Below are 25,492 nucleotides of genomic sequence, written 5' to 3'. Positions count from 1 at the left end.
ATCGTTACATCAACTTTCCTTTCAACAATGTTCTGTCATACCAATTTAAAAAAATCAATTTGAACCCTTTAGTGGTTTGCTTAACCGTTTGGTAGAGCTAACTTTGAGTCTAAATACTTGGGTAAAAATAAGCTGTATTTAATCTTGTTTGGACCGCATCTACCGTATCTACTATGTATTTGTCTGTGTGGTTTAGTCACGAATCAAGCCTCTTTGTACATGTTGGAGGTGATCTTGTTTATGATTCCAAGTTGACACCCCTTTGCAATGATTGGTGAACAAAGCTAATGAGCCACAGCTGCTCCTTGTTTCAGGTGTAATGCTCAGGGCATTTAAGGAAGCAGCTGTGGATCCTTCAGCAGAGACTGTTTTGACTTTGTCATGCTTTTGGTTAGTCTTTGTTAGTTATGGTTTTGACCTGGTCATGGTTTATAGTGTGAGAACTTTGATTATGCTTAAACTCTTGCTTAGAAGTCTTGTTCATGTTTAGCTCTAGCTAGTGATGGCATAAGTAGGACTTTTGAGAGATCGAAGCAAATGAAACAAATGATTTGGAAAAAGATTTGAGCTTGTGAAACGTTGGAATCATCGCACCACAGGTACAGTGTCCAATCAGTGACATCTGTCTTATAGATCACTAAAAGAAGTGTGTTTTGATAGTGCTATGAAACATCATTCCGTCATATAATGACTGTCCCTGACCATTATTTAGTATACAATCATAAGGGGAAGTGCTTGTGCAACCAGGCTATGCAATATTTATTACACATTGACCAGTTTCGAAACAGCGTGACATAATGACACCTTTTCCGGGACAGTCACGTGAATTTTTCATTTTGATACGGACATCGAAGCAATGTTTCGAAACACTGAGCTTCAAATGAATCGATTCAGTTTCGAATACGAGTTTCGAGGTTGACATCACTAGCTCTAGCATTGTTCATGTTTAGATTGATGTTAGTCTGTGTTAGCTAAGCGTAGGGTCTAGAATAGTTTAGTCAAATTTCATGTGTGTTTAGCAATTAGTGTTTAGTTCATGTATTAGTGTGTCTTGTCTTGTTTGTCTTTTGTTATTATTAAACATTTTGTTCAATGTCTCTGCGTGTGTGTCCGCCCCTCGTCTCCCATAAAGCCCATTCGCTACAACTTTTAAGAAAACAGACTTTCTAACCTATCTGTAAACTTGAAGCTAGCAGCTGAAAAATCATCCACAAAAACTTGCATAATTTTTGTGCTCATATAAACTGTTTGGTAGAGGTTTATTAAAAATATATATACATATACAGTATATTAGGGATGTCCTGAGCCAATCTCAAAGATCGGAATCGGGGCCGATCAAGGCATTTTTTAACTGATCGGTATCGGCTTTACTAAGGCCAATCCTAATTCCGATCCTTTGTTTTACGTCAGCATGTCTGCTGTGTGGAAATACTTTAAATTGGAAAGTGAAACAAGTCCAACAGTGAAGTGTAATGTCTGCAATGCAAGCGTTTCACGTGGCGGTAGGAGCAGAGCTTTGTTCATTACTGTAGAATTTTACTATTTATATGGTGTGTGAGTCAAGGATCACTCCGGATTACAAAACAATAACTTTTAATTCGAGTATGAAAACTTCAGGACCATAACATACAGCTTTTACGAGTTTACGTGTTACAAGACTGAATGACATCTCAGTATCAAGCACTCTGATTGGCTTAGTTATGTAACCGAGCGTCGTAGTGATGCACTTAATTTCTTAATAAAGAAATAAATACACGGTATATTTACAAATTGTCGGGAGCATAACACTTTATTAACTTCTTCTGTTACGGTACAGAATAGCGGACAGCTAGAGTCATCGCGTTAGCCAAGCACGCTATTCCATGCACTATGGAAGCCCCTAAGGGTCAAAACACACTCACTTTGTGTAGAAATGTCCATCAAACCATTGTCACAATACAACCACAGAAAAGTTTGTTACAGTTACAACACACATACAAGTACGGTGGCTCATAAGAAACAAACCAGATATCATTTAACCAAACGATCTACAATTACTACCAATTTGATATGGCACCTAAAAAATAAACACTCAGTCGAATACAGCGAGTTTATTATTATATGATGAAAAGAGGAACCGACTGTCCGCTAACACGGCAGAGATGCTGATTTTCCTCAAAAAGAACCTTCACTTCACACTTGAGTGTTCTAGTTTTACTACTACAATGTTGCACTAAGTTTGTTTACTTTTATTTTGTAAAAAATAAAAGAACATTAAGTAATAGCTTGAATGCAGGCATTTTTTTTCCTACAGCACTGCAGAGCTATTCAGTTGTTAAACATATACATTGGATTAATTTGAATAACTGTAATGTACTTGAAGTGTGCACTGTGTGAACAGTATTATCTAGTTCTTATCTAGACAATATCTAGAAAATACAAGTATCGGTTTGAGACTCGGTATCGATCAGGATCAAAATTAATGATCAGGATCGGGATCGGGAACAAAAAACTGTAATCGAGACATCCCTAATTTAATTGTTTGTTGTTGGTATAGTCCCAAGAAACTAAGAAATGCAAAGAAATAACTTTTTTAAACATTATTTTCTTGGCAAGACCATTAAAGTGTTAGACCTGTGGTTTTTGTTTTTCAAATGAAATGTCCCACAAGCTCATGGTCAAATCTGTAATTGATTACTAAAAATAAAAACTACTTTGTTTTTAAAAAAACTATTTCTTTATTGAGCTTTTACTGGTGCAAAGGACAGTAGGAGGGTTATTAGTTTCTATCAGACACTAAATATTAGTTGCGGTCTTGACATCTTTTCCAAACATTAAACGTCCACCAAGATTCCAAACTCCACTCAACTCCTATTAAAATCCACAGCACATTGGAAGTCTTTATTACGACCTGAAACTTGCTCTGCTATAATGACCCATCCTTAAACTGGACAAGCTTCATTAGCCTCTCACAGGGCTCACCAAATTGAGTCTGACTTTACCCTGATAAAGGTCACCTGCTCTGAAAGGTGAAAGCTGACAACAGTACAACCCCACAAGAGCTTTTCATAATGCTACAGATCCCGGAAAGTTGCTTCTTTCCTTGTGTTTTCTGTTCCGCTTGACTTACTGCATCGCATCTGTTAAGACATGCTCCGAATAATAAAAAGGTCATAACATATAATCAGCATTTTTATTTCACGGTTGTTATTCATGCCAGTAAAGATCTAATTATAGAAGCTGCCCTCCTAAAAGTATCTAGTAGCCTGACCACGAGTTTGTTGGAAAGTCATGGGCACACATGCCACCAAATTAAAAGCATGTACGTGGGATCTTCAAAAAGTTTCCACACTTTTATATTTTTGTTGGAAACGGTGAGAGTGGGAGGAGTAGTAATTGGTTGTGTCTGAGCGACTGAGAGAGAGTTTATAGAAAAGTGATGTAACTTGTTTTGAATTTCTTAATAAATAGAGTTTGAAAAAAAGTGAGGGAACTTTTTGAAGAACCCTAATACATCATTTCATACAACTTATTTTATAAGACACCAATCACTTACGCCATACTTAATAAAACAACTTTATTCACATAAAACAAACTTTATTTCTGGTATGATCACAACCTGGGCATCAATCTGGAAAAATGCAAAGTACATTACCCCGCCTTTCTTTTTACATTCCATCCCAAAACTTGAATTTCCATACATCATTTCCTGTTTAAACACTTATGTCCAAACAGATGTTTCCAGTTTTTCTTTAAATGCACAATGACCTCAGCTGTACCAGTGTTCTACCAGGTACAGTCCGCATTCCATTCCCTCAAGGCTCAAGGCCATAAGGCCGAAGGGGCTTTTAGACTTATCTCTTCAGTTACTTATGTTATTAAAAGCTGTTTTTCATGGGGCTGCTCAGGTGGTGCAGCAATAAAAACACATGCTGGAACCAGAGCTGGGATCTCGAATACATCGTATCGAGTCTCAGCTATGCCTGCCGCCTGGGCTGAGCAGCCACATGAACAATGATTGGCCTGTTGTTCAGATAGGAGTGGGATATTAAAAGCCGGATAGGGACTCTTTCATAACTAATGCAGTTACGACCTCTTCTGGCTAATTGATGGCGCCTGCACAGAGATGTGAAAAGAGTGCTTTCAGGGTGTGTCTCTCTGTACACAGTGCTGAGCTGCACTGCACTCGTCAAAGTGTAGGTGACAAAATGCATGCGGCTGCTGCCCACGTGTTGGAAGGGAGCATGACGCAATCGGGCAATTGGACGCGCTAAAAAAGGGAGAAAAAGGGAAGAAAAATGCATAAACAAAAAAATATAAAAGCGTTTTTTCATAATTTACTTTAGTAGCATGAGAGTGCTTGTGCTAGACTAGCCTGCCTGCAGTCCAGTCCTGTTGCCCAATAAAAACATTTGGACTGTTGAGCAGCAGAAATGTTAATCAAGAGTAAACGTTTACAACTCCAAGCATAGGTGTCCTCAATTTCTAAATGATTACAAACTGCTAATCATACCCCTGTCTTAAAGTTTTTGGAATGTGTTGCACCTCTTTAGTTTAGAGTAAGCGAGTATACACTGATCAGCCATAGCATTAAAACCACCTCCTTGTTTCCATTTTATCTGCTCCACTTATGATATAGAAGCACTTTGTAGTTCTACAATTACTGAGTATGGTCCATCTGTTTCCCTACATACCTTTTTAGCCTGCTTTTACCATGTTCTTTAATGGTCAGGACCCCCACATGACCATCACAGAGTAGGTATTATTTGGGTGGTGGCAATCCGTGACTCCATCCCAGAAACGCTTGACACAGAAATTCGCCTGGGTTGAGTTCTGTTGATGTGATTGTAATGTAATCTCTGAGAACCTGAAACAGCGGATTCCTTTTGAAATCCAGCCAACGTGTTTTGCTCCAAAAGCTCAGCTGAATTTAATTCTGTTTGAGAAATTGCACCATGGAGCTCTAACAGAAAAAGGAACCATGTTTCTTATATCTGTCTGTCGTCCCGAAGTGTGAGGGCGTTCTCATCTAAAAGCAAATTAAAAGGCATACTGAGAGAAGAAACACGGCTCTGATTCTGCAGTGTAAATATTTTACATTATTTTGTTTAATAAAATTAACATTCTACCCATAATTGAGTCCCCGTACTGATGTTGCTTTGTCCTGTTCAAGCTGTTCAGTAGAATTAAATTTGACTGTCAATTAAAATTGCTCTTGTTTTTTTCTTTTTTTTTCCAGCACCAACTGAAGTTACTTTCTCCTTCAATGTGGGCAACGGACCATTGGAGGTACGTGTGGTGACTTCAGTACCTCTGAATGATGAGCGCTGGCACTATGTGGTTGCCGAACGGAATGTGAAAGAGGCAACACTCAGTGTGGACCATTACCCCATAGTGGTCCAGAAAGCCCCTGCTGAGGGCCACATATACCTCCGGCTCAACAGTCAGCTGTATGTCGGTATGAAGAACAGTTCAACAGTTTTCACTTCACTTAGTATTTCAAGTTTTAGGTCTAAGTCTTGGTACTCTTAGGGCGCATTCTCATGAGAAGCGAGCCTCGGCGCAAACTGCCGTTTTGTTCAGCGTTTGGCTTGAGCGGTGCACTAAAACGTCATCAAAGTGCGCATATGAGACGAATATGCATTTGTGTAGAATCTGTGTCAAATGTGTCAATGTGTCAAATCAACTCTGAAAGCATCCACATGTATCTGTGTTTAGCTGGACTTTCCTCCTGTTTCACTTTTAAACTTGTGTTATAGCTCAGGGTGCTGAGAAATTGTGAGAATCAGCTTTTCAGAGAGAGTCTAAAATGCTCAGCGTTAAAAAAGCTTAATGAAGCGCTTAGGTGGCGCAGCGTTAAAACACGCTAGCACACCAGAGCTGACATTTTAAACTTGTCGGTTCGAAACTCGGCTCTGCCATCAGGCAGGCTGGGCGCTTGCATGAACAACGATTGGCTGTTGTTTAAGGGCAGGGTGCCAGAGGGGACCTCATAATTGATGCAATTATGGCCTCTGCTGGCTGATTGATGACGCCTACACAGAGACAAGGAATAATAGGGATCAGGGTGTGGCTCTCTGTACATAAAGCTGATCCACATATGAACTCACCTCGTGCAGGTGAAAAGATGCAGTCAGCCAGGGTGGAGATCAACACAGGAACACTAAACCTCTCTTAATTATTACTGATCATAAGTTCTCTCCACTAATAGAATTCCTTGCTAATTATTTTAATACAAGAAGTCACGTAAAGCTTTGTTCATGTGAAGGGTTGTTCATACTGCCTGAGTCGTATCAAACAGTTTGTCTCATTGGAGGCGCTTTGAAAATGTCAGCAGCAAACTGGGTCAAAATTAAATCAGGTGAACTTTGAGCGCTGCGGCAAGCGGAGAAGTAGCAAGCCCACTCAGCAAAAGTGCATGGTGCGCGCCACTCGGGGAAGTGCAGCGGCAAGCTAAGCAGCACCGCCACACTCCATAGGAAACAACGGCACAGCCAGCGCAAAAGCGGTTTTGCCACTTCTCATGTGAATGCTCCCTTAGTCTTAATCTTAAACAGGGTATTAGCAAGTATAGGTCAGCATAATTTTGACCATGCGACGTACGTTTTGCTCGTTGTACAGGAGGAACTGCTTCGAGACAGAAAGGCTTCCTGGGCTGTATCCGTTCTTTGAAGCTGAATGGGAAGACGTTGGATCTGGAAGAACGGGCAAAGATCACGCCTGACGTGCACCCCGGATGCCCGGGTCACTGCAGCAGCTATGGGCAGCTGTGCCAGAATCAGGGGCACTGCCTGGAGAAGCTTAAAGGTTTCACCTGTGACTGTGATGCTTTGCCGTATTCGGGAACCTTCTGTCACAAAGGTGAGCACGGGACCAGCTGATTTAACACGGCTGCTGTTCATGATCTAACACATTACAGTAACAGTAACATCTGGGAATATTTAACACCTTAAATTAATAGTTTTGATTCTGCTGTGATTGCTCTGTGTACAGAAGATAATGTTTTACCACCACTTTATCCTAATCAGGGCTGTGGTGGGTTGGGTTTTCCCTGACTCACTGGCCTCAAAGCAGTAACACACCCCAGTCAGGCTGCCAGTACAGCCTCGACCACCCCTCCCCTTCCCCCCCCCCCCCCCCCTCCAGACACAGCCAATCCTGTCTGTATGAAGATGCCTGACTGGTCAATAGCACCACTGGTCTAAAACCCTAGATCCCAGGAAATGTAATAGAAAACTTTATTAAACAATTTATTAATAACAAGTTTGGGACAAAAAGGAAATGTATGAGGGACCTTCAAAAAGTTTCTGCACTTTTATATTTTGGTTAGAAACGGTGAGAGCGGGAGGAGTAGTAATTGCTGGTGTCTGAGAAACTGAGAGAGAGCGTATAGTCCAGATTTAGCCACCAAGAAGTTTTAAGGGGAAGAAGATTTTCATGTGATGATGTTTTTACATTCTTAAATGTATTGTCTGCGCCGCTCAGGTGGCGCAGCAGTAAAATACGTCCGGATGGGCTGGGCGGTTACATGAACAATGATTGGCTGTTGTTCACAGGGTGGGATGAGCGGACCAGGGTTCCTCATAACTGGTGAATTATGACCTCTGCTGGCTGATTGATGGCACCTGCGCAGAGTTGGGAAATAATGCTGATCAGGGTGTGGCTCTCCGTGCACAAGGCTAATTCGCATATGAACTCGCCTCGTGCAGGTGAAAAGATGCAGTCAGTACTGCACATGTGTCTCAGTTGTAAAGCTCCTCAGTCAGCAGTGAAGGGTTGTATCAGTAGAAGTGAAGTGTAGCGCAATCAGGGTAATTGGATACGACTAGATTGGGGAGAAAATTGGGGGGAGGGATCAGAGAAAAAGAGACAAAAATATATTATCTGCTTAAAGTTTTATCTCTACCTAAATTTTTATATATTTTTGTGAAGTTATTTTTATTTTGTACTTTACGTGTTCTTTTTCCCTTTGTTACTTGGCACTAATGTGACTGGGCAGCGGTGAATCAGTGGCTACATACTCAACCAAAAACATTTTTGCTGATGGGATTAAAAAGTTGGTACGACTCTGGGAAAAATGCACCGGAAGGTGACTATAGAAAAGTCGTGTAATTAGTTTTTAACATTTTTAATAAATAGCGTTAAAAAAAAGTGTGGAAGCTTTTTGAAAAACCCTTTATGTATAAACATTAGGATCACCCACTTACACTTAATATTGTGGTGTTGGCGAGGAGGAAGGAAACATTTCCACTCTTTAAGCTGTTAAATGCAGCACTCTTTATTCAGTTACTTCTGAGCAAGTACAAAAGCACAAAGAAGAAGCTAGATCTGCAATACACAGACCACTTCTACTATGCTTTAACTAACAACAGCACAGTAGGGTCACTAAACAAAACACATTTAACATAAACTCTTAACATGGACATAAAACACATCAGCAGTCACATCATAACATAGTTACTGTGGGCATGTAAGCAAAACAGTATCTTAACCACAAAACCCACTTTTAATCCTCATTCTGGGATGCCACACTCCCACGGCCGATGATGCACACAGGGAAAATGCCCCCTTGTCTATTATTATGGCAAACCGGCAATATGATTTCAAAAAAGCTCTGACCCACAAAGGCATAAACTCAACAAGAAATCTGTTACCAGTACAATACCACTAGGTCCTTTTATCTTCTGTCCATTGTAAATTTTATGGTCTTACATTGCATCCAGGTGCGTAATCATGTCCATGAGGACACACATTCAGCCTAATACTGTTGGGGAAAACAGGATTCATTGGATTAGTCGACCTTCCCTGTGCATGAAGTGATTTTAACTGCTCACTGTAGTATCTGTTAGACCATGACTACAAAAAGTGTTACAGAACATGAATAAATAAAATTGCCTTATCAAATTTTACATAAGACAAAGCTTACCAGAGTAAACAATGTTGCCATGAAGCTGGAAACGTATCATTTATTTTGGAAAATGTAATTAGGACAGCTGTCCACATACTTTTGGATGACAAAGCTCTTTTTTTATTTTTATTTTCAGAGATCTCTGCATTTTTTCGACCAGACACCTCAGTAAAATACACGTTGAAGGAGCCGTATGAGCTGAACAGGAACAAAAGTGCACTCTCCTCTATCTATTCTGGTCTGACATCAAAAGGAGAGAACATATCTTTGAGTTTCCGTACCACACAAACACCCGCCATGCTCCTCTACATCAGCACCTACTACAGAGAATACCTCACCGTCTTCCTCAACAGGAATGGTACAAAACCTCACTGTTACTTTTCCTCCTTTCACTAGACATTTGGATTGGTGTGAAACTAGGTAGCAGCAGTTTAACACTGATCCAGGTTAGAAATGTGTTATACTGTATATACTATAGGATCAAAATATGTGGCCACACCCCTTGCTACCAGGTGTATAAAACCAATTAGGACATTTCCTGTTCCAGAAATGACAGTCCAAAGCAAGGTCAGTGAAGATATGGGTGGACAAGTTTGGTGTAGAAGAACTGTAGTGACCTCAACCCCATTAAACACTTTTGGGATTAATTAAAATGACTTTTGTAAACCAGGTCTTTATGACCGACACTTTTTTTTTCTGACTCAATGAGTATATATTCCCTTTAAAGGGAGGCCAAATACTTACCAAAGCTCATGGTTCTGGAATGGTATGTCTAATGGTCAGGTGTCCACATTCTTTTGGTCGTATACATTAAGAAATTATTTTCCAAGTCTTATAAAACTGCTCCAACTTGGAGTGAAAAGTACAGGTTAAGAATATAATTGGCATGCATTATAGGTTTCTGCTAGCTCCTTATTAAAGACATTGTCACGTATCCACTGCAGTAACACATTTTTCCAGTCAGTAAAAGTCAAAACGAGCCACGGTCCTGATAACTATTTCTAACATGAAGTTCGAAAAAAAGAGAAACTAGATATAATTCCAGTTTAAACCCCACTATTGTATTATGTTTGATCATTTTGGCCCATGTCCCTGATTTCTATGATATTCTTGCATACATTGGGTGTGTCTGCATGAGTTTTACATTCCAAACACATTCATATCATAATTATAACGTCCTGACCTGCCTTTTACCTTGTAGCCAATTATAATGCAAGAAATTGAAGGTTAAGGTTCTTGCTCAAGGACCCAACAGTGGCACCTTGGTGTTGGTGGGACTTGAACCAGCAACCATCTGTTTACTAGTCCAGTAACTGTTAGCTACCACTTAATTTAGCCATGACCACTCATTTCTTATGGTTGCCATGGCAAACCTACATTACTTGCTATCCTTGGGTTCTTGGGTTAATTTGCTAAGTAGCTGGTTTAGTGACACCCAATTGGAAGCTGAGTGTGGTATACGCAATTGAGCGCTGTCTCACCAAGGGGAGGGGGGCGCAAGCCGCGCTTGGCACACGAAGGGGGGCGCATGCCTCAAAAGGTTAAAAACCCCTGCTGTACAGGGCGCCTTAGCTTGAAGGGATCATCCTGATACAATAATAATAAAAAAGTGTTTTTGTTCTTATTAAAACTGTGACCTTTGTGTTAGCTGGTTTGAAAGTTCTTGCAAAACTATCAACAATCTAGGGCAGGGTTGTCAATAAAAAAAATGGCCAACGATGGCCAACCATCCAGTCTAAAAAAGGACCATGTGGTAAATATTAAAGCCAAATGTTTACCTACCAGTAAACTTGTAATAAATTTTTATGGTGAACAGTAAAATATTGCCCACTAATTGGCAACAACTGGCAGTAGCTTCTTATTGAAAATAAATACTAACTTACATTATGGGTTTAATTTTTGAGGTAGGAGGAAACCGGATTACCCAAAGGAAACCCATTCAGATGGGATTACTATGCAAAATTCTTCAAATACAGTAACTAGAGGCCAGCATCCATCCCAGGTCCCCAGGACATTTGTTGCTTTGCAACACCCACACTACCTGCCAGGCCACTGTACCACCTATATGCTGTAGTAAAACTAGATGGTTGTCCCAATATGTCCCAGATTGCACTCTAGAGTGAAAATATATACAATATATATAGGTGTGTAGCTGTATAGGTATTGTTAAACATCATGTATAACATGATGTGGTTTGGGACTGGTGGAGGAAATTGTTGGGAAAAGAAGGTCCACACACGTAGAAATTACCTTATAGCATGTGATTTAAGTGTAGAGTTGTGTCTTGCAAATGAAAAACAGTGTGATTAAAATCAATATTACCCTTTGTAAGATGTAAACTGTAGACTGCACTGTAGCATGAGCAGAAATCTGTGTACTGGATGTAAAAGTGAATAAGATGGTAATATTGTTGACATATTGGATATTTGGATTTTCCATAAACAGTTCTGTGCGGTAATAAAATGAGACATTTAGATTAAAGATAGCATTAATCCAGTTTGATAGTCCCATGAATAGGAATTAGTGCACTTTTGCTGCGAGGTGCTGCTTTGCCAGTCTGATGTAAAATGAGATATTTTGTTTTTGAAGGTCATTTGGAGGTCAGGTATAAACTGCAGAATAACAGAGATGTTGATGTATTCAAATCGAATGTGAAGAACCTGGCTAATGGACAACTGCACCGAGTGTCCATCAGGAGAGTCTCAGCGAGTCTCAGTTTACAGGTAAAATAAATGGAATTCACTCTATTAAAAAATTAATGATTTGTTTGTTGAATTTAGATTTTAATTGTACATTCAGTACAAAGTGTTTTCTTGATGCACAATAAGAAAAGCTGTTCTCAGTCATGCAAATAAGGGCGTTTTTTCTACAACTCCAAATCAGAAAAAGTTGGGACAGCATGGAAAATGCAAATAATAAAAAAACACAGAATTTACTTTGACTTTTATTTGATTGCAGACAGGATGAACCTGAGATATTTCATGTCTTATCTGGTCACCTTTATTTCATTTATTAATAAACATCCATTCCATTGTAATGTTGCCATTTCTTTTCACCACACTTAAAAGACGTTTTGGCACGGAGGATATCAAGTGATTAGTGTTTCAGCTTTTATTTTGTCTCATTCTTCCTGCAAACACGTCTTAATATGTACAATAGCATGGGGTCACTGTTGTCAAATTTTGTGTTTCAAAATTCTCCACACATTCTCTATTGGGGACAGGTCAGGACTGCAGGCAGGCCAGTTCAGTACCCGTACCCTCTTCCTCTGCAGCCATGCCTTTGTAATGTGTGCAGCATGTGGTTTTGCATTGTCTTGTTGAAAAATGCATGGACGTCCCTGGAAAAGATGACGTCTCGAAGGCAGCATATGTTGCTCTAAAATCTCAATGTAGTTTTCTGCATTTCTGCCATCACAGAAGTGTAAATTACCTTTGGCATGACAGACCCTGGCTTTTTAACTTGTTTTTAACTTGATAACAGTCTGGATGGTCCTTTTCGTCTTTGGTCCAGAGCACACGGCGTCCATTTGTTTCCAAAAAAGACCTGGAATGGTGATTCATCTCACCACAATACACGTTTCCATTGTGTGATGGTCCATCCTAGATGCCTCAGAGCCCAGAGAAGTCAACGCCGCTTCTGGACATGGTTAACATAAGGCTTCTTTTTTGCACAGTAAAGTTTTAAGTGGCATTTGTGCATGTAACTCTGTATTGTAGTGCTTGACAAAGGTTTGCCAAAGTAATCCCTCTCCCATGTGGTTATATCAGCTATTGTTGAGTGGTGGTTCCTGATGCAGTGCCGTCTGAGGGATCGAAGATCACTGATGTTCAGCTTGTGCCCTTGGCCTTTACACACGGAAATTCCTCCCGATTTGTTAAATCGTTTAATGATATTATGCACTATAAAGGGAGAAATATGCAAATCCCTTCCAATCTTTCTTTGAGGTACATTGTTTTTAAACATTTTAATAATTTTCTCACACATTTGTTGACAAACTGGAGATCCTCTGATCATCTTTGCTCATCAAAGACTCAGCCTTTCCTGGATGCTGCTTTTGTACCAAACCATGATTACAATCACCTGTTGACATCACCTGTTTGGAATGACATCACTATTTCGTTTTTTCACCTCATTACTAGCCCTAAATTGCCCCCGTCCCAACTTTTTTTGGAATGTGTTGCAGGCCTGAAACGCAGGAATGGATGTTTATTGACAAAGTTGAGCAGACAAAACATGAAATATCTCGGGTTCATACTGTCTCCAATCAAATAAAAGTCAAAGTAAATGTAAGAAACACTGCATTTTTATTTTATTTGCATTTTCCATACTGTCCCAACTTGTTCTGATTTGGGGGTTATTTTCTCAGGGCCTGTTCAGACCATTGTTTTTGTTTTTGAAATTCTATGTATAAAATTACATTAAAACCACCAATCACAACCTTTTTTTTGACTTCCATGAGGAGCAGTAAGAGGCTGAGCAATGCAATGTTAAAACTTAAGAACCTCAGAATCTTGGAGTCTTTGGAAACATTTTTAGTCTGAAAGTTCTCATTTAGTTCCACATTTACTAAACCTTTTTTTTGCCATTACTAGATTGACCAGAACACTGTGGAGGACTTTAACCTATCATCAGACATTGACTTGGGTGCTATCAAAGCCATCATCATCGGGAAAGTAAATGGTGGGTATGGGTTGCCTGTTGGGGAGTGCTTATGCTAACTTCACACTACACGACTTTCACGTTGTTTAGATCGCTGTACAGTTCACACTACACAACTTGATCTCTTGTAATCGGGAGTTTTTTAAGTCGTTTTGGTTTTCACACTACACGGTTAATCGGTGATTAGGGATCACACACTACACCATCTATCACCAGAAAGAGTGAAGGAACAGAAGGAACGAGTCTGTCTGGTCTCCCAAACTATGTTTTGTCACAAAAACACAAGCAAGAAGTGACAAGGGGTTTAATAATACCATTTTCAAAAATGCACGTCAACAAGAAGAGAGTGATTGTTGTCAAGTTGTTTGTTCACTGATATGCAGCATAACAGCAAAAAGGAAAAAGTAAAGAATCTGTGTGATGGAGTAGATTGGGTTACGCGGGCAGCAGGGATAATAATTATTTTTGCAATGCAGCGTGGGTATTATGGTTTGGCGTGGATGATAAATTCACAAATATTGTTAAGCTTGTGTGTGTGCGCTGATGTATTTTAATAGAAATTATATAATGCCCGTCCCACACATTTACAACTCCTCCCCCGGGTTTCCCCTCACTCCGTAGTTCGACTGCCAGTCACAACCCAATCGCAACACCTTTCACACTACAGGATTTTGAGTCGCCGACAGGTCCAGATATTTAGCATGTTAGATACTTTTCTTGAGTCAGCGAGCGTTTGGCGAGCCGCTTGGATCGAGTCATTAAACAGTTCACACATAGAGATCGAGAGCTGATTTTCGAACCCCGAGCAAACACCGATTTGCGTCTGAGCTACCACATCTACCGGTGACCTGTTGCCGAGTGAAAATCAGGGTAAAAATCATGCAGTGTGATCCAGGCATTAGTAAAAGCTCCCATAAAGTGTTGATAAAATGACTAAGAAATGTAACTAGTTTTATTAGGAAGAACAGTAAGTTAGAATATTGTTACTGTGTATATATATATATATATATATATATATATATATGTGTGTGTGTGTGTGTGTGTGTGTGTGTGTGTGTGTGTGTGTATTTAGCCTTTGCGTAATGTATATGTGTATATTTAAATACACAGAACCAGAAGATCTGGATGAAGAGACGACTCGACTGTGTGCTCTGGGTTTCACTGGCTGTCTGTCTGTAGTGCAGTTTAACTCCATCTCCCCTTTGAAAGCAGCACTGCTGTACCCACACACCAGTCCTGTTATAGTAACGGGGTTGCTGACAGAGTCCAACTGCGCCTCGGCTTCATCATCCAGTCCCTACTCCACTGATACCACCCACTCACTATCAGGTAAAATTTACCACAACGTATCATATTACATTGACTATTTACTTGCTGTCGAACAAACAACTTACCATATTATAAACATCCTAGTGAAAAAAGTGTATTTAAAGTATACTGAGATTTGTCTAAGTATACAATAAACTAGCATCAAATAATTAAACTTGTATTACTGTATTATTTTACTACAATTAAAGTATAATTAGTACAAAAATATATATATAAATTTAATAATATATACACCAATCAGCCATAACATTAAAACCACCTCCTTGTTTCTACACTCTGTCCATTTTATCAGCTCCACTTACCATATAGGAGCACTTTGTAGTTCTACAATTACTGACTGTAGTCCATCTGTTTCTCTGCATGCTTTGTTAGCCCCCTTTCATGCTGTTCTTCAATGGTCAGGACTCTCCTAGGACCACCACAGAGCAGGTATTTTTTAGATGGTGGATCATTCTCAGCACTGCATTGACAATGACATGGTGGTGGTGTGTTAGTGTGTGTTGTGCTGGTATGAATGGATAAGACACAACAGCGCCGATGGAGTTTTTAAACACCTCACTGTCACTGCTGGATTAAGAAAAGTCCACCAACCAAAAACATCCAGCCAACAGCGCCCTGTGGGCAGCATCCTGTGACCAGTGATGAAGGTCTAGAAGATGACCAACTGAAACAGCAGCAATAGATGAGCGATCATCTCTGACTTTACAACTACAAGGTGGACCAACTAGGTAGGAGTGTCTAATAGAGTGGACAGTGAGTGGACACGGTATTTAAAAACTCCAGCAGCGCTGCTGTGTCTGATCCACTCATACCAGCACAACACACACTAACACACCACTACTGCAGTGCTAAGAATGATTCACCACCCAAATAATACCTACTCTGTGGTGGTCCTGGGAGAGTCCTGACCATTGAAGAACAGCATGAAAAGGGGCTAACAGTGCATGCAGAGAAACAGATGTATAAGTAATTGTATAAGTACAAAATGCTTCTATATGGTAAGTGAAGCTGATAAAATGGACAGTGTGTGTAGAAACAAGGAGGTGGTTTTAATGTTATGGCTGCTCGGTATATAATTATATCAAAATCACATAACATTATATATCTGTCGCATATAATTGTTTACGACAGTTTTCTTTATTATTTTATTTATTATTTGACCAAATGCTATTGATATTTAGGTTTAGTTAGACTAGTCACATTCAGGCTTAACTACTGGCAGCCCTGTAAAATCTAAACATTACTTATTTTAAATATTCTCTGCAATCTGAATTAGGCTAAATGTGTAAAAGTCTAACATAGACATCACTGTTTCAAAGTGGTAAACAGAAAATCAGGGTTACATTATAAAATGTTCGCATGTGTTAGGGTACACTAAATGGCTAAAAGTATGTGGACACCCATGCTAATTATTAAGATTAGCTTTTTTGGACACGCTCGTTGTTAAGGGGTGTACAAAATCAGTTCTACAAAATAAATGCCACTGTCCCAGCATTACTGTGCTACTGTGCATAAGGTAAGGTTTACAAAAAACATGGTTTGACATGGTTAGTGTTGAGAAAGTCTTGTGAGATGAATTGAAATAGGGATTGTGAGCCCAGCCTCCTCGTCCACGTCAGTCTCTGACCTCACAAATGCTATTTTGATTTAGTGGGCAGAAACATACACAGCCTTTGCAGAAGAGTAAAGAGGGAGGGTTGACTAGACAGCTTTAAATAAATGGTGATGGATTTAAAAAAAGATGTCTACTGATCTAGTGGTCAGGTGTCCACATACTTTTAGCAATATAATGTATTGTAGCGTTTCTACGGCGTCGAAGACGAAATGGGATGGGAAATCAGCTCTTTTCGTGACCATGTGGACAAACATCCATTCACACACATAGACATTCATACTACATATACATAGCCACACAGCTAATAACTGCACAGCCCAAAACCCAAAGCCATCTGCTGCATTACTCAGCACAGCCAACCCCATTTCCAGTGCTGAATAACACGGTCACGGTGGATCTTGTAACCATAGCCGCAAGTCCTTCTGGGTAAAGCTCCGCCCCCTCCTCAGCCACAGCAGCGGGTCGCTACACAGCTCCCCCCTCAAAGGTCAACCGTCCCGGTGACCCAACTAAGCCATCCCCCAATGAAGTCCCCATTTTGGAAGTTCTGCTCACCCACCCCCAGTTTGAAGAGATGGTGCGCTGGGTAGCCCGGTGCCAACACTCGCCGCAGTCATCACACCAGCTGCCGTGCCGCTGCCTCCACTCACCGCCTCATCTGGAACACTGGCATGCCGCACCGATACGGTCCGGCGGACGTGGTCCATCAGGACGAGCTCTACACGCTCAGGCTCCCTGACCGCCGCCCAAAGCCACCAGTCTCTCACAGCCTCAGCAGTTCATGGACCAGCGCACCCGACAGCAATCCAGCACCGCTTCCTCCGTACCGAGCTCAGCAACACCAGCGTAGCGTCATGATGTCATCTTGCCGCCAATCGCCCGTTCCGCCGGATATTCGTCGTGTCCAAATCAAGCCCCACAATGTCCCCCAGGGTGGTGCACCGGGTGGCTCCATGTCCGCACTCATCTCGCCAGCTGCCGAGTCACTGCCCACTGCTCATTTGGGCCACTGGCATGCCGCACCGATCCAGTCCAGCGGGCGCAGCTCAATAAGACAAGCGTCACACGCTCTGCACGCTCCGTCTCCCTGCTCGCCACCTGTAGTCGCCAGCCTCTTCAGCCACCAGCAGTTCATCTGGGCCAGCGCACCCGCACAGCAAACCCGCGTCAACTCCCGTCGCGCCGAGCTCAGAATGCCGGTCCAGCCAGAGCCACCCCGAACACCAGTCCGTTCGCCAGCCCACTGCAGTCTTTCGCCGCCTAGCTCCGCCAGACACCTCGCTGTCATGTTTGTCCATCCAAGCGACATTCTCCACACGTTGCCGTGCCATCGCTCCACTGTCACCGCCACTGCTGCTACACTTAAGCTCCCGTCAGGTTTGCTTCTTCTTCGCCAGATCGTCTTCTCGCCGTCCGCCAAGGGTTCACCTGTTGAAGAAACTTAATTTCTTCTGCCATTGCCCCAGTCCAGGGCACCTGGATCCCACTTCTGACACCAATGTAGCGTTTCTACGGCGTCGAAGACGAAATGGGATGGGAAATCAGCTCTTTTCGTGACCATGTGGACAAACATCCATTCACACACATAGACATTCATACCACATATACATAGCCACACAGCTAATAACTGCACAGCCCAAAACCCAAAGCCATCTGCTGCATTACTCAGCACAGCCAACCCCATTTCCAGTGCTGAATAACACGGTCACGGTGGATCTTGTAACCATAGCCGCAAGTCCTTCTGGGTAAAGCTCCGCCCCCTTCTCAGCCACAGCAGCGGGTCGCTACAGTATTTCATTTCCATACTCCAAAGCAAAAGTAAACAGGGTCTATGAGAATGCCTGCATGCCTCTAATTTAAAAAGAAAATCACATATAGATTTAGTCCCGCCAATCAGTTCATGAATCTGCATGTATGAGAATTCTTTTTCTGTTTCTAATCTGAATTTACTCTCTCTGCATCTTCTCTGTGTGACTGTTTAATGCTCTGTGTGTTTCTTCCTCTCTCTCTGCTGTAGATCATGTCAGTTCTGTAGATGAGCCAGTAGTTAATGCAATCAGCAGAGACTCGGCTTTGATTGGAGGTAAAAGCGCCTCTACTGCATTTTTCTAGTTTTAAATTAACGCAAATGTCGTTGTTCCTTCTACTTTCATTTATTCCCATGTGATTGATTGGATCTGTTCAGATTTTATTCCTCTGCTTTATTCCTCTGCTCCACCCTTGTTCTGTACTTTCCTGAGTAGAAGTTTGACATGGTTTGACATTGGGTCTGTCTGAAAACCAAGTGAGCTCTCTACATAGACAGCATTTTACATCATCCTACTCGCACTCCCGAGAAGAAGGATGTGAAAATTCTTAGATACCTTAAAATGCTGCCTCTTGAGGTGCATTTTGAAGCTACAAACTGACTGAACAACGAGGGAGCATCCAAAGCTTCCTTAGCGGTGAAAGTTGTGCTGCTTCAGCCCATTGGTTTTAATGACCTGAGGATAACTGTGTTAGCTTAGTAAGCAAAAACTGCGGTTACGTTATCGCTAAGTAGTGCATCTAAATAACCTACCTTATAAGTTTGGTGTCTTATTAGAATCCTCTGCCTAGGTAGGCAGTAGACAGCAAAGCAGTTTACTAGGTTTTCAGACAGACCCCTATGTTATATTTTAGTATTTCACCCCCTTTCTCTCAGTGTAGTTGGGTCCAATCCCTGATGGTAATTTGGTCTGAGCAAGTGACCCTCTGGCCTGAACAAGGAGATTCACAGGCTATCATGTGCCCCCTCCAAAACACACACACAGTAATCAACCTTTTTTTGTCCCGCCAGAGATAGTGTTTCACAGAGAATTTATCACATATGGAGAGTCACGCACTGTGGATCAACCATCCCTTGTCCAGATGTCTTGACCTGCCAGCAGAGGCAGCAATTACAGCAGTAATGAATGACCCTAATTGTGCCTGTGTGGACACCTGACCAGATCATTAACACAGCTGAGATTCAAAGCCCAAAGACCTCAGATCTCAGTGGTGGTGGGCTGGCACATTGGACCCCTGGCAAAGCGTTTTTATGCTGGCCCACTACGGTTATGTCTAAGGAAGAAAAGACTGGCAGGGATGTCACCTCATTGCTGCTGTAACAGTAAATCCCACTGTCTGGTCAAAGCGCCTGCACAGGTGGTGGAGGAATACTTCAAGCTAGTGTGTTCCACTATGCATGGTGTGGATCTGTCATTAGCTGGTAAAAAGAAGCCTATGGTTTTATACATGCCAGATAGGGGATGTGCTACTCTGTGCTAGTCTGCTCAGCATGGATGTAGCTCATGAGGCAGAGGAACAATTATGCACTGATACCCAAACGTGACATCACCTGTTTACTAGAATCAGACCCTGTTCTGATATTTTAGCAACGCGCTGTAGACTAATTTAGAATTAGAATATATATTAATCAAATTTTAATAAATTAAACATCAAGCAATACTGAATTAATTCTGGTCCTGATGTTTATGCTCATTTCATTGTTCTGCATCACTTGATTTTCTGCAAAATAATATCACAGTGCAGTTATCATAAAAGAAAACACAAAATAAAGTGCAAAGAAATTTGCTTGATTAACTATTTATTTGCATTTTGTTTACAATTTTAATAGAATTGTAATGAATTCTGTTTAACTGTTGTGTTCCGTGTTTGCAGGCGTCATCGCTGTGGTGATATTTGTTATTCTGGCCTGTCTGGCTGTCATGGCACGGTTCTTCTACAGACGAAAGGAGACTTTTCAGACTCCAGAGTCTAAAGAAGCCAAAGTGGCAGAAAGTCCAGAAGCCGCCCTTAACAATGACCCCAACTCACAGAGTCTAATCACTGACAGCCAAAAAGAGTATTTCATATGATGAAATGTCCGATCCAGCCTTGAGATGATGAAACCATGAAGCGAATCTCCATATGCTCAAAACCCCAACATCTGACACAAATAGTGGTGTTTTTATGGTGCGTACATGGACTGTAAATATTATTTTGATATATACATGTACAGATTATCTTTGTAATGGTTGTGTTTCTGGGTTTTTTTCAGTCTGGTATTGGAATTAATGAAATGAGCTATTGTGCACTTACAGTAGAACTGAAAATACAGATGAGCTATAGCTTTGATGCTGGATGTAGAAGGAATAGACTCACCGACCACTTTATTAAGTACATCTAGCAAGTCTGTGCAGTTATTGCCCATTTTAGGAGCTTTGTCTACCATATAGATGCTCTTGTCGGTATACAAGTATTAATTTGTCGTTCTGTACACTTGTATACGCTGTTCTGTCACCACTTTATATTCCATTAATTGATTAAAATTGACCCCTATTGGACCGCAAATTAACAGATATGCCTAGTTCACACTACACGATTTTTGCCATTATTTTGGTCCCTGGCAGGTCACTTACAGATGTGCTCTTGACCACTATGTGTGAACTGTTTAATGACTTGATCAGAGTGGCTTGCAGACTCAAGAAAAATATCTAGCATACTAAAAATCTGATCCTGTCGGGAACTCTAAATTATGTAGTGTGAAAGATTGTGACTGGCAGTAAATGTGTGGTGTCGAACTACAGCCAGTAAGGGTGCAAATTATGGGAAACCTTAGGGAGGACTTAAAAATGTGTGGGGCAGGTGCATAATATAGTTTTAATCAAAATACATCAGCACACTCACAAGCTTTACAGTATTTGTGACTTATCGTCCACGCCAAACCATAATACCAACGTTGCATTGCAAAAATGATCTATTTACCTCGGTCTCTCAGGACACACAATCTCCTTCACCCAGATTCTTTTCTTTTTCCTCTTTGCATTTTCGCTGCATATCAGCGCACAAACAACTTTAATCGCTTGCTTCTTGTTGACCTGCATTTTTGGACGTAGTATCATTAAACCCCTCATCACATCATGTGTGTTTTTGTGACAAACTTATCTAAGATTCCTCCTGGTGATAGTTGGTGTAGTGTGTGACCGCTTATCGCTGATCAATCATAAAGTGTGAAAAAAAACACCATGACTTAAAAGACTCTGGATTACAAGAGATCAAGTTGTGTAGTGTGAATTAGACAATGCAAGAGACAATGCAATTACATTGACATGATAATAACATGGTACAGTGTGTTGTTCTGGTATTAGTGTATAAAGTGCAGCAGTGTTGTTAGGATTTTTAAACTTAATTTCTTAATATTTGTGCTGGGAATAAATAAAAATAAGATAAGCTACCAGGGTAGAGGATGATTAACACACATTGTGCATAGCTCATAACTAGCTGTAGAAAATAGCTCTAGTTTTATTTGTACAGTGTCAACAGGGTAAGTGTGCCTAATTCAGAGGCAAAAGGGTGTGAACAATATTTTAAAACCCCACCAACACTGCTACACCTAATGCACCACTATTAGTGTGTTTAAAGATGTTTTATTACAATTGAGAGGCTAAGGGCCTCACTTGAGGTTCTAACACCCCTAGCCTGGCATACGCAGGGTTTTGAACAACAGCCTTCTGATTGGAAGTCCACTTAATCACCACTGTTCAACAACCATGCCATTACCATGTTAGTGCCTTTGCATTGCAAAAAAATGGTCCAGCTGGCCACTGGGACAGTGGTAGCATTGTGGGTAAGCCTTAGACTTTCAACTGAAAGGTTGTACGATGGCTGACCCTGAGCTCTGACCCCAGCTTTTAAACAAGCTGGAATACATGAAGAAAGAATTTTGTTGTACTGTACATCTGTATAGGTATATATGACAAATAAAGGCATTCTAAATAATATCTGGTTAGTGGGGGACCTATGGGGATTACATTGCATTCCAAAATGTACAGAGCAACAAATGGCTTACAGTTAGTACTTGTATACCCAGAAGTGCACCTCTGTGGTAGGTTTGTCTAAAATATGTCAAATTGAAGTACTTTGTATAGAATATTGCCCTGCGATTGACTTGTGACCTGTCTGGGTTTTTGCACCTTTTGCCTAGTGATTTATACCCACTACAACCCTGAATTATAGTGACAATGAATGAATCTATAGAAGATACATTCACCAAACACTTCATTGGGTAGGCAGTCATGTAGACCAGTCAACTGTAATGCCAGCCCACCACTGCTGATATTCGAGTATGAATCTCACCGGTGCTATCAGCCGGCCAGGCGATAGCTACCTCTGAGAGATGAGATGGCTGAAACCCTGTGATGGATTGGTGCCCTATCCAGGGTATTTCTTTCTTACACCGTGTGTTACCCAGTGGAACCTGACCTTTAAGTTACACCTACCAACCAGATAAACTTGTGTTAGCACCCTGTACCCCATGTCTAAATCAAAGGGAACCCCATAAAACCTCATTTGACTAGATGATGTTTGGGTGGTGGCCTCTCCAGTAGGAACACTTGATTAGCACTCATTCTAGGTGTACACTTAAAGAATAGAGCCCAATTTGTGTGTTAATTTTCTCTAGACGTTTATTTGAGGCCACTTTTGTTCACTTTTGGCTTAGTTTTGGCTGGAGCACTAGTTTCCTTGACACTATGTTGTTTAAAAATCCCTACAACACTGCTGTACCTGCTGTACTTATACCAGTAAAACAAATATTACCGTATTACATTACAGGCCATATTACAGGCCACCTCCCAATCATATTTAGTCAGTAGAGGTACTATGGGGGTCCCTTGCGATTGATTAATGAGGTACGGTGGTGGGGGTGCCAAAGAGTACAGAACAACAGATGGGTTACAGTCTGGGTTAATTGTTTTCTCACAAAGTTTATCTGTATGGTAGCTGTAGCTTATAAAATAATCAAGAAATGTACCTATCAGATTGGTGTTCCCAATTATATCCCTAATGAGTGTACTGTAAGTGGTCAGTGAGTGTATATGTATAATAATGTAGTCTGTGCTGCCCACCACATGTTTTCTGGTAAGCACTAATGATAATAAACACTAATGTAAAGTGGTGGCAGCTCAGTGGTTATGGTAATGGACTCAGAATTCGGGAGGTCACCACAATTACAAGGTTGCCACTGTTGACCCTTCTGTTGCTTGGACTGAACTTGATTGTAAGTCACTTTGGATAAACATGTGTGTTAAATGCTGTAAGTGTAAAACTAAGTGTACAGTGATCTAAGCCCTGCTGAATTACTCAACTACAAGCGTTTATCAGTTGTTGTTTTTTTTAAGAGGGTCCATCATGTTTTCAAAAAATGCACATTGTTAAACATTAAAAACAAAAGCATATGGTTATATAAACTCTTGACTGTTTAGTTCTTTGTTGTGAACTGTATAGCCAAAAGTATGTTAACACCCAACCGTGAGCTTGTCGGGCATCTCGTTTCCAAAAAGGCTTTTCCACAATAAAATAAAATAAACATTAATAAGGTCAGTCACTGATGTTGGACTAGAAGTCTTGGCTCTCAATCAGTGTTTAGACTAATCTCAAAGTCAGTGGGGTTGATTATAGGGCTTTGTGCAGAAGGTCCCCCACACCAAACCTACCAAGCCATGTCATTAAGGACCTCACTTTGGGCACAGGGGCACAGTCATGCTGGGACAGGGAAGTGCCTTTCTTGTACTGTTGCCAAATTAAAAGCATAACATTTATTTTAAGATTATAAGTTTATAATTTAGGCGACATGGTGGCGCAGTGGGTAGCACTGCACACACAGCAAGATGGGCCTGGGTTCAATTCTCCAGCTAGGTGGCAAGGGTTCTTTCTGTGTGAAGTTTAAAGTCAGCACAACTGAAGCTACTAAAAATTGCCCTAAGTGTGCATATGAAAATGTGTGTGTATGTCTGCCCTTTGCGCTTAATGAATGAATGAATGTGTTTATAAATTATGATTTATGGCTGAATGAGTTTGTATATTATATAATCATGATTGTATACACATTTTAGTAATGGTTGTGGCTGAAGTTAGTATTTATAGGGGTGTCCACATACTTTTGGCCTAAAATAGCTTTTTAACAATTAACAGCTCCTTGTTAGTTTATATGTACAATTGTACCTTAAAACTCAACGTCAGTTGGTTCTGGGAGTCGCTTTGAGTTTAAAAGGTGTTGAGTTTTAAGGTATTTTTTCCCATAAGGATGTATGGGAAACCTGTTAATGCGTTTCATGGTCTCGAGGAACTGCATACATTTTAGGCAAATGTAAAATAATGGGGTTGTTTTTGACACTTATACACTGAAAATAACACAAATATAATATAAAAACACTGAAATACAATTGAAAACAGTCAAAAATAATAAAAAAAAACCAATAAAACCTGCACTTTACTGCTTTATTGTTTTCTTATGCTTCTTAATCGTGCTTCTTAAACACAGCTAAACACAGGAGCTTTCAGAGTGGAGCTTTCAGAGTGGATTTGACAGTTATTTCACACAAATGCAGATTCATCTCATATTCACACTTTGATGACGTCATACTGCACCACCCAAGCCAAGCGCTGAACAAAGCAGCTGTTCATTGTTAATTTGAAATTAAATATTAAATTTTTTTTAAAAACACGCTGAGTTTAAAGTAAACATCAAACATCAGTGTCTGAGCCGCTTGAAAATGCTCTATTGACTAAAAATGTCTCAACCTGCTACACCTGCACTGGCTGGCAGAAAGAGGACCAAACTTCCATCTGAAGCTAGTGTAGTCCATTGAAGAATTTAAATGAGCGCACACACCCAAAAGGACTGAAACAAATAGCCTAAACAAACAATGACTGTTTGGCAGCAATGTTACCAATAAACACTTTTATCACTTCATGCTATCGCTGGTACAGGTGCTGAATAATCAAACGGCAGCAGCATTGTCAGCAGTTTCATGTCCTACCTGTATTCTGGCATTCTGCTATCTTGCTAATGAAGCTTTCATTTTATATCGATTCTGCATTAAAGTGTGGTGTGACCACATCTTTTGAATCAAGATGCTTTAAAATCATTTTAATTGATGCCTAAATCGATGTAAACAGGGCAAAGTCTGAGTTGTGGTTGCAACGCTGTCAAGAGT

At 40.7% G+C, this 25,492-nt stretch overlaps 1 protein-coding gene across 3 annotated transcripts in view; it reads left to right on the top strand.

Annotated features, from left to right (window-relative positions):
- The window catches only part of cntnap3 (contactin associated protein family member 3), a 97,014-nt gene extending 73,271 nt beyond the window's left edge, over positions 1–23,743 (top strand). For 2 of the 3 annotated variants that reach the window (XM_063014529.1, XM_063014528.1), the window contains exons 17-24: positions 5,219–5,437; positions 6,601–6,840; positions 9,024–9,245; positions 11,477–11,610; positions 13,483–13,570; positions 14,660–14,878; positions 18,511–18,576; positions 20,175–23,743. In XM_063014529.1, coding sequence (XP_062870599.1) covers positions 5,219–5,437; positions 6,601–6,840; positions 9,024–9,245; positions 11,477–11,610; positions 13,483–13,570; positions 14,660–14,878; positions 18,511–18,576; positions 20,175–20,371 — 1,385 coding nt within the window. In that variant the 3' untranslated portion in view covers positions 20,372–23,743. The remainder of the gene's footprint in view (positions 1–5,218; positions 5,438–6,600; positions 6,841–9,023; positions 9,246–11,476; positions 11,611–13,482; positions 13,571–14,659; positions 14,879–18,510; positions 18,577–20,174) is intronic. The other variant, XM_063014530.1, reaches the window with a different exon arrangement.
- The last annotated feature ends 1,749 nt before the right edge of the window (positions 23,744–25,492 follow it).

This window comes from Trichomycterus rosablanca, chromosome 18 (assembly GCF_030014385.1).
Source record: "Trichomycterus rosablanca isolate fTriRos1 chromosome 18, fTriRos1.hap1, whole genome shotgun sequence".
NCBI lineage: Eukaryota > Metazoa > Chordata > Actinopteri > Siluriformes > Trichomycteridae > Trichomycterus > Trichomycterus rosablanca.
The sequence above is the reverse complement of the archived record's forward strand: the minus strand, read 5'-3'. Positions and strand labels throughout refer to the sequence as shown.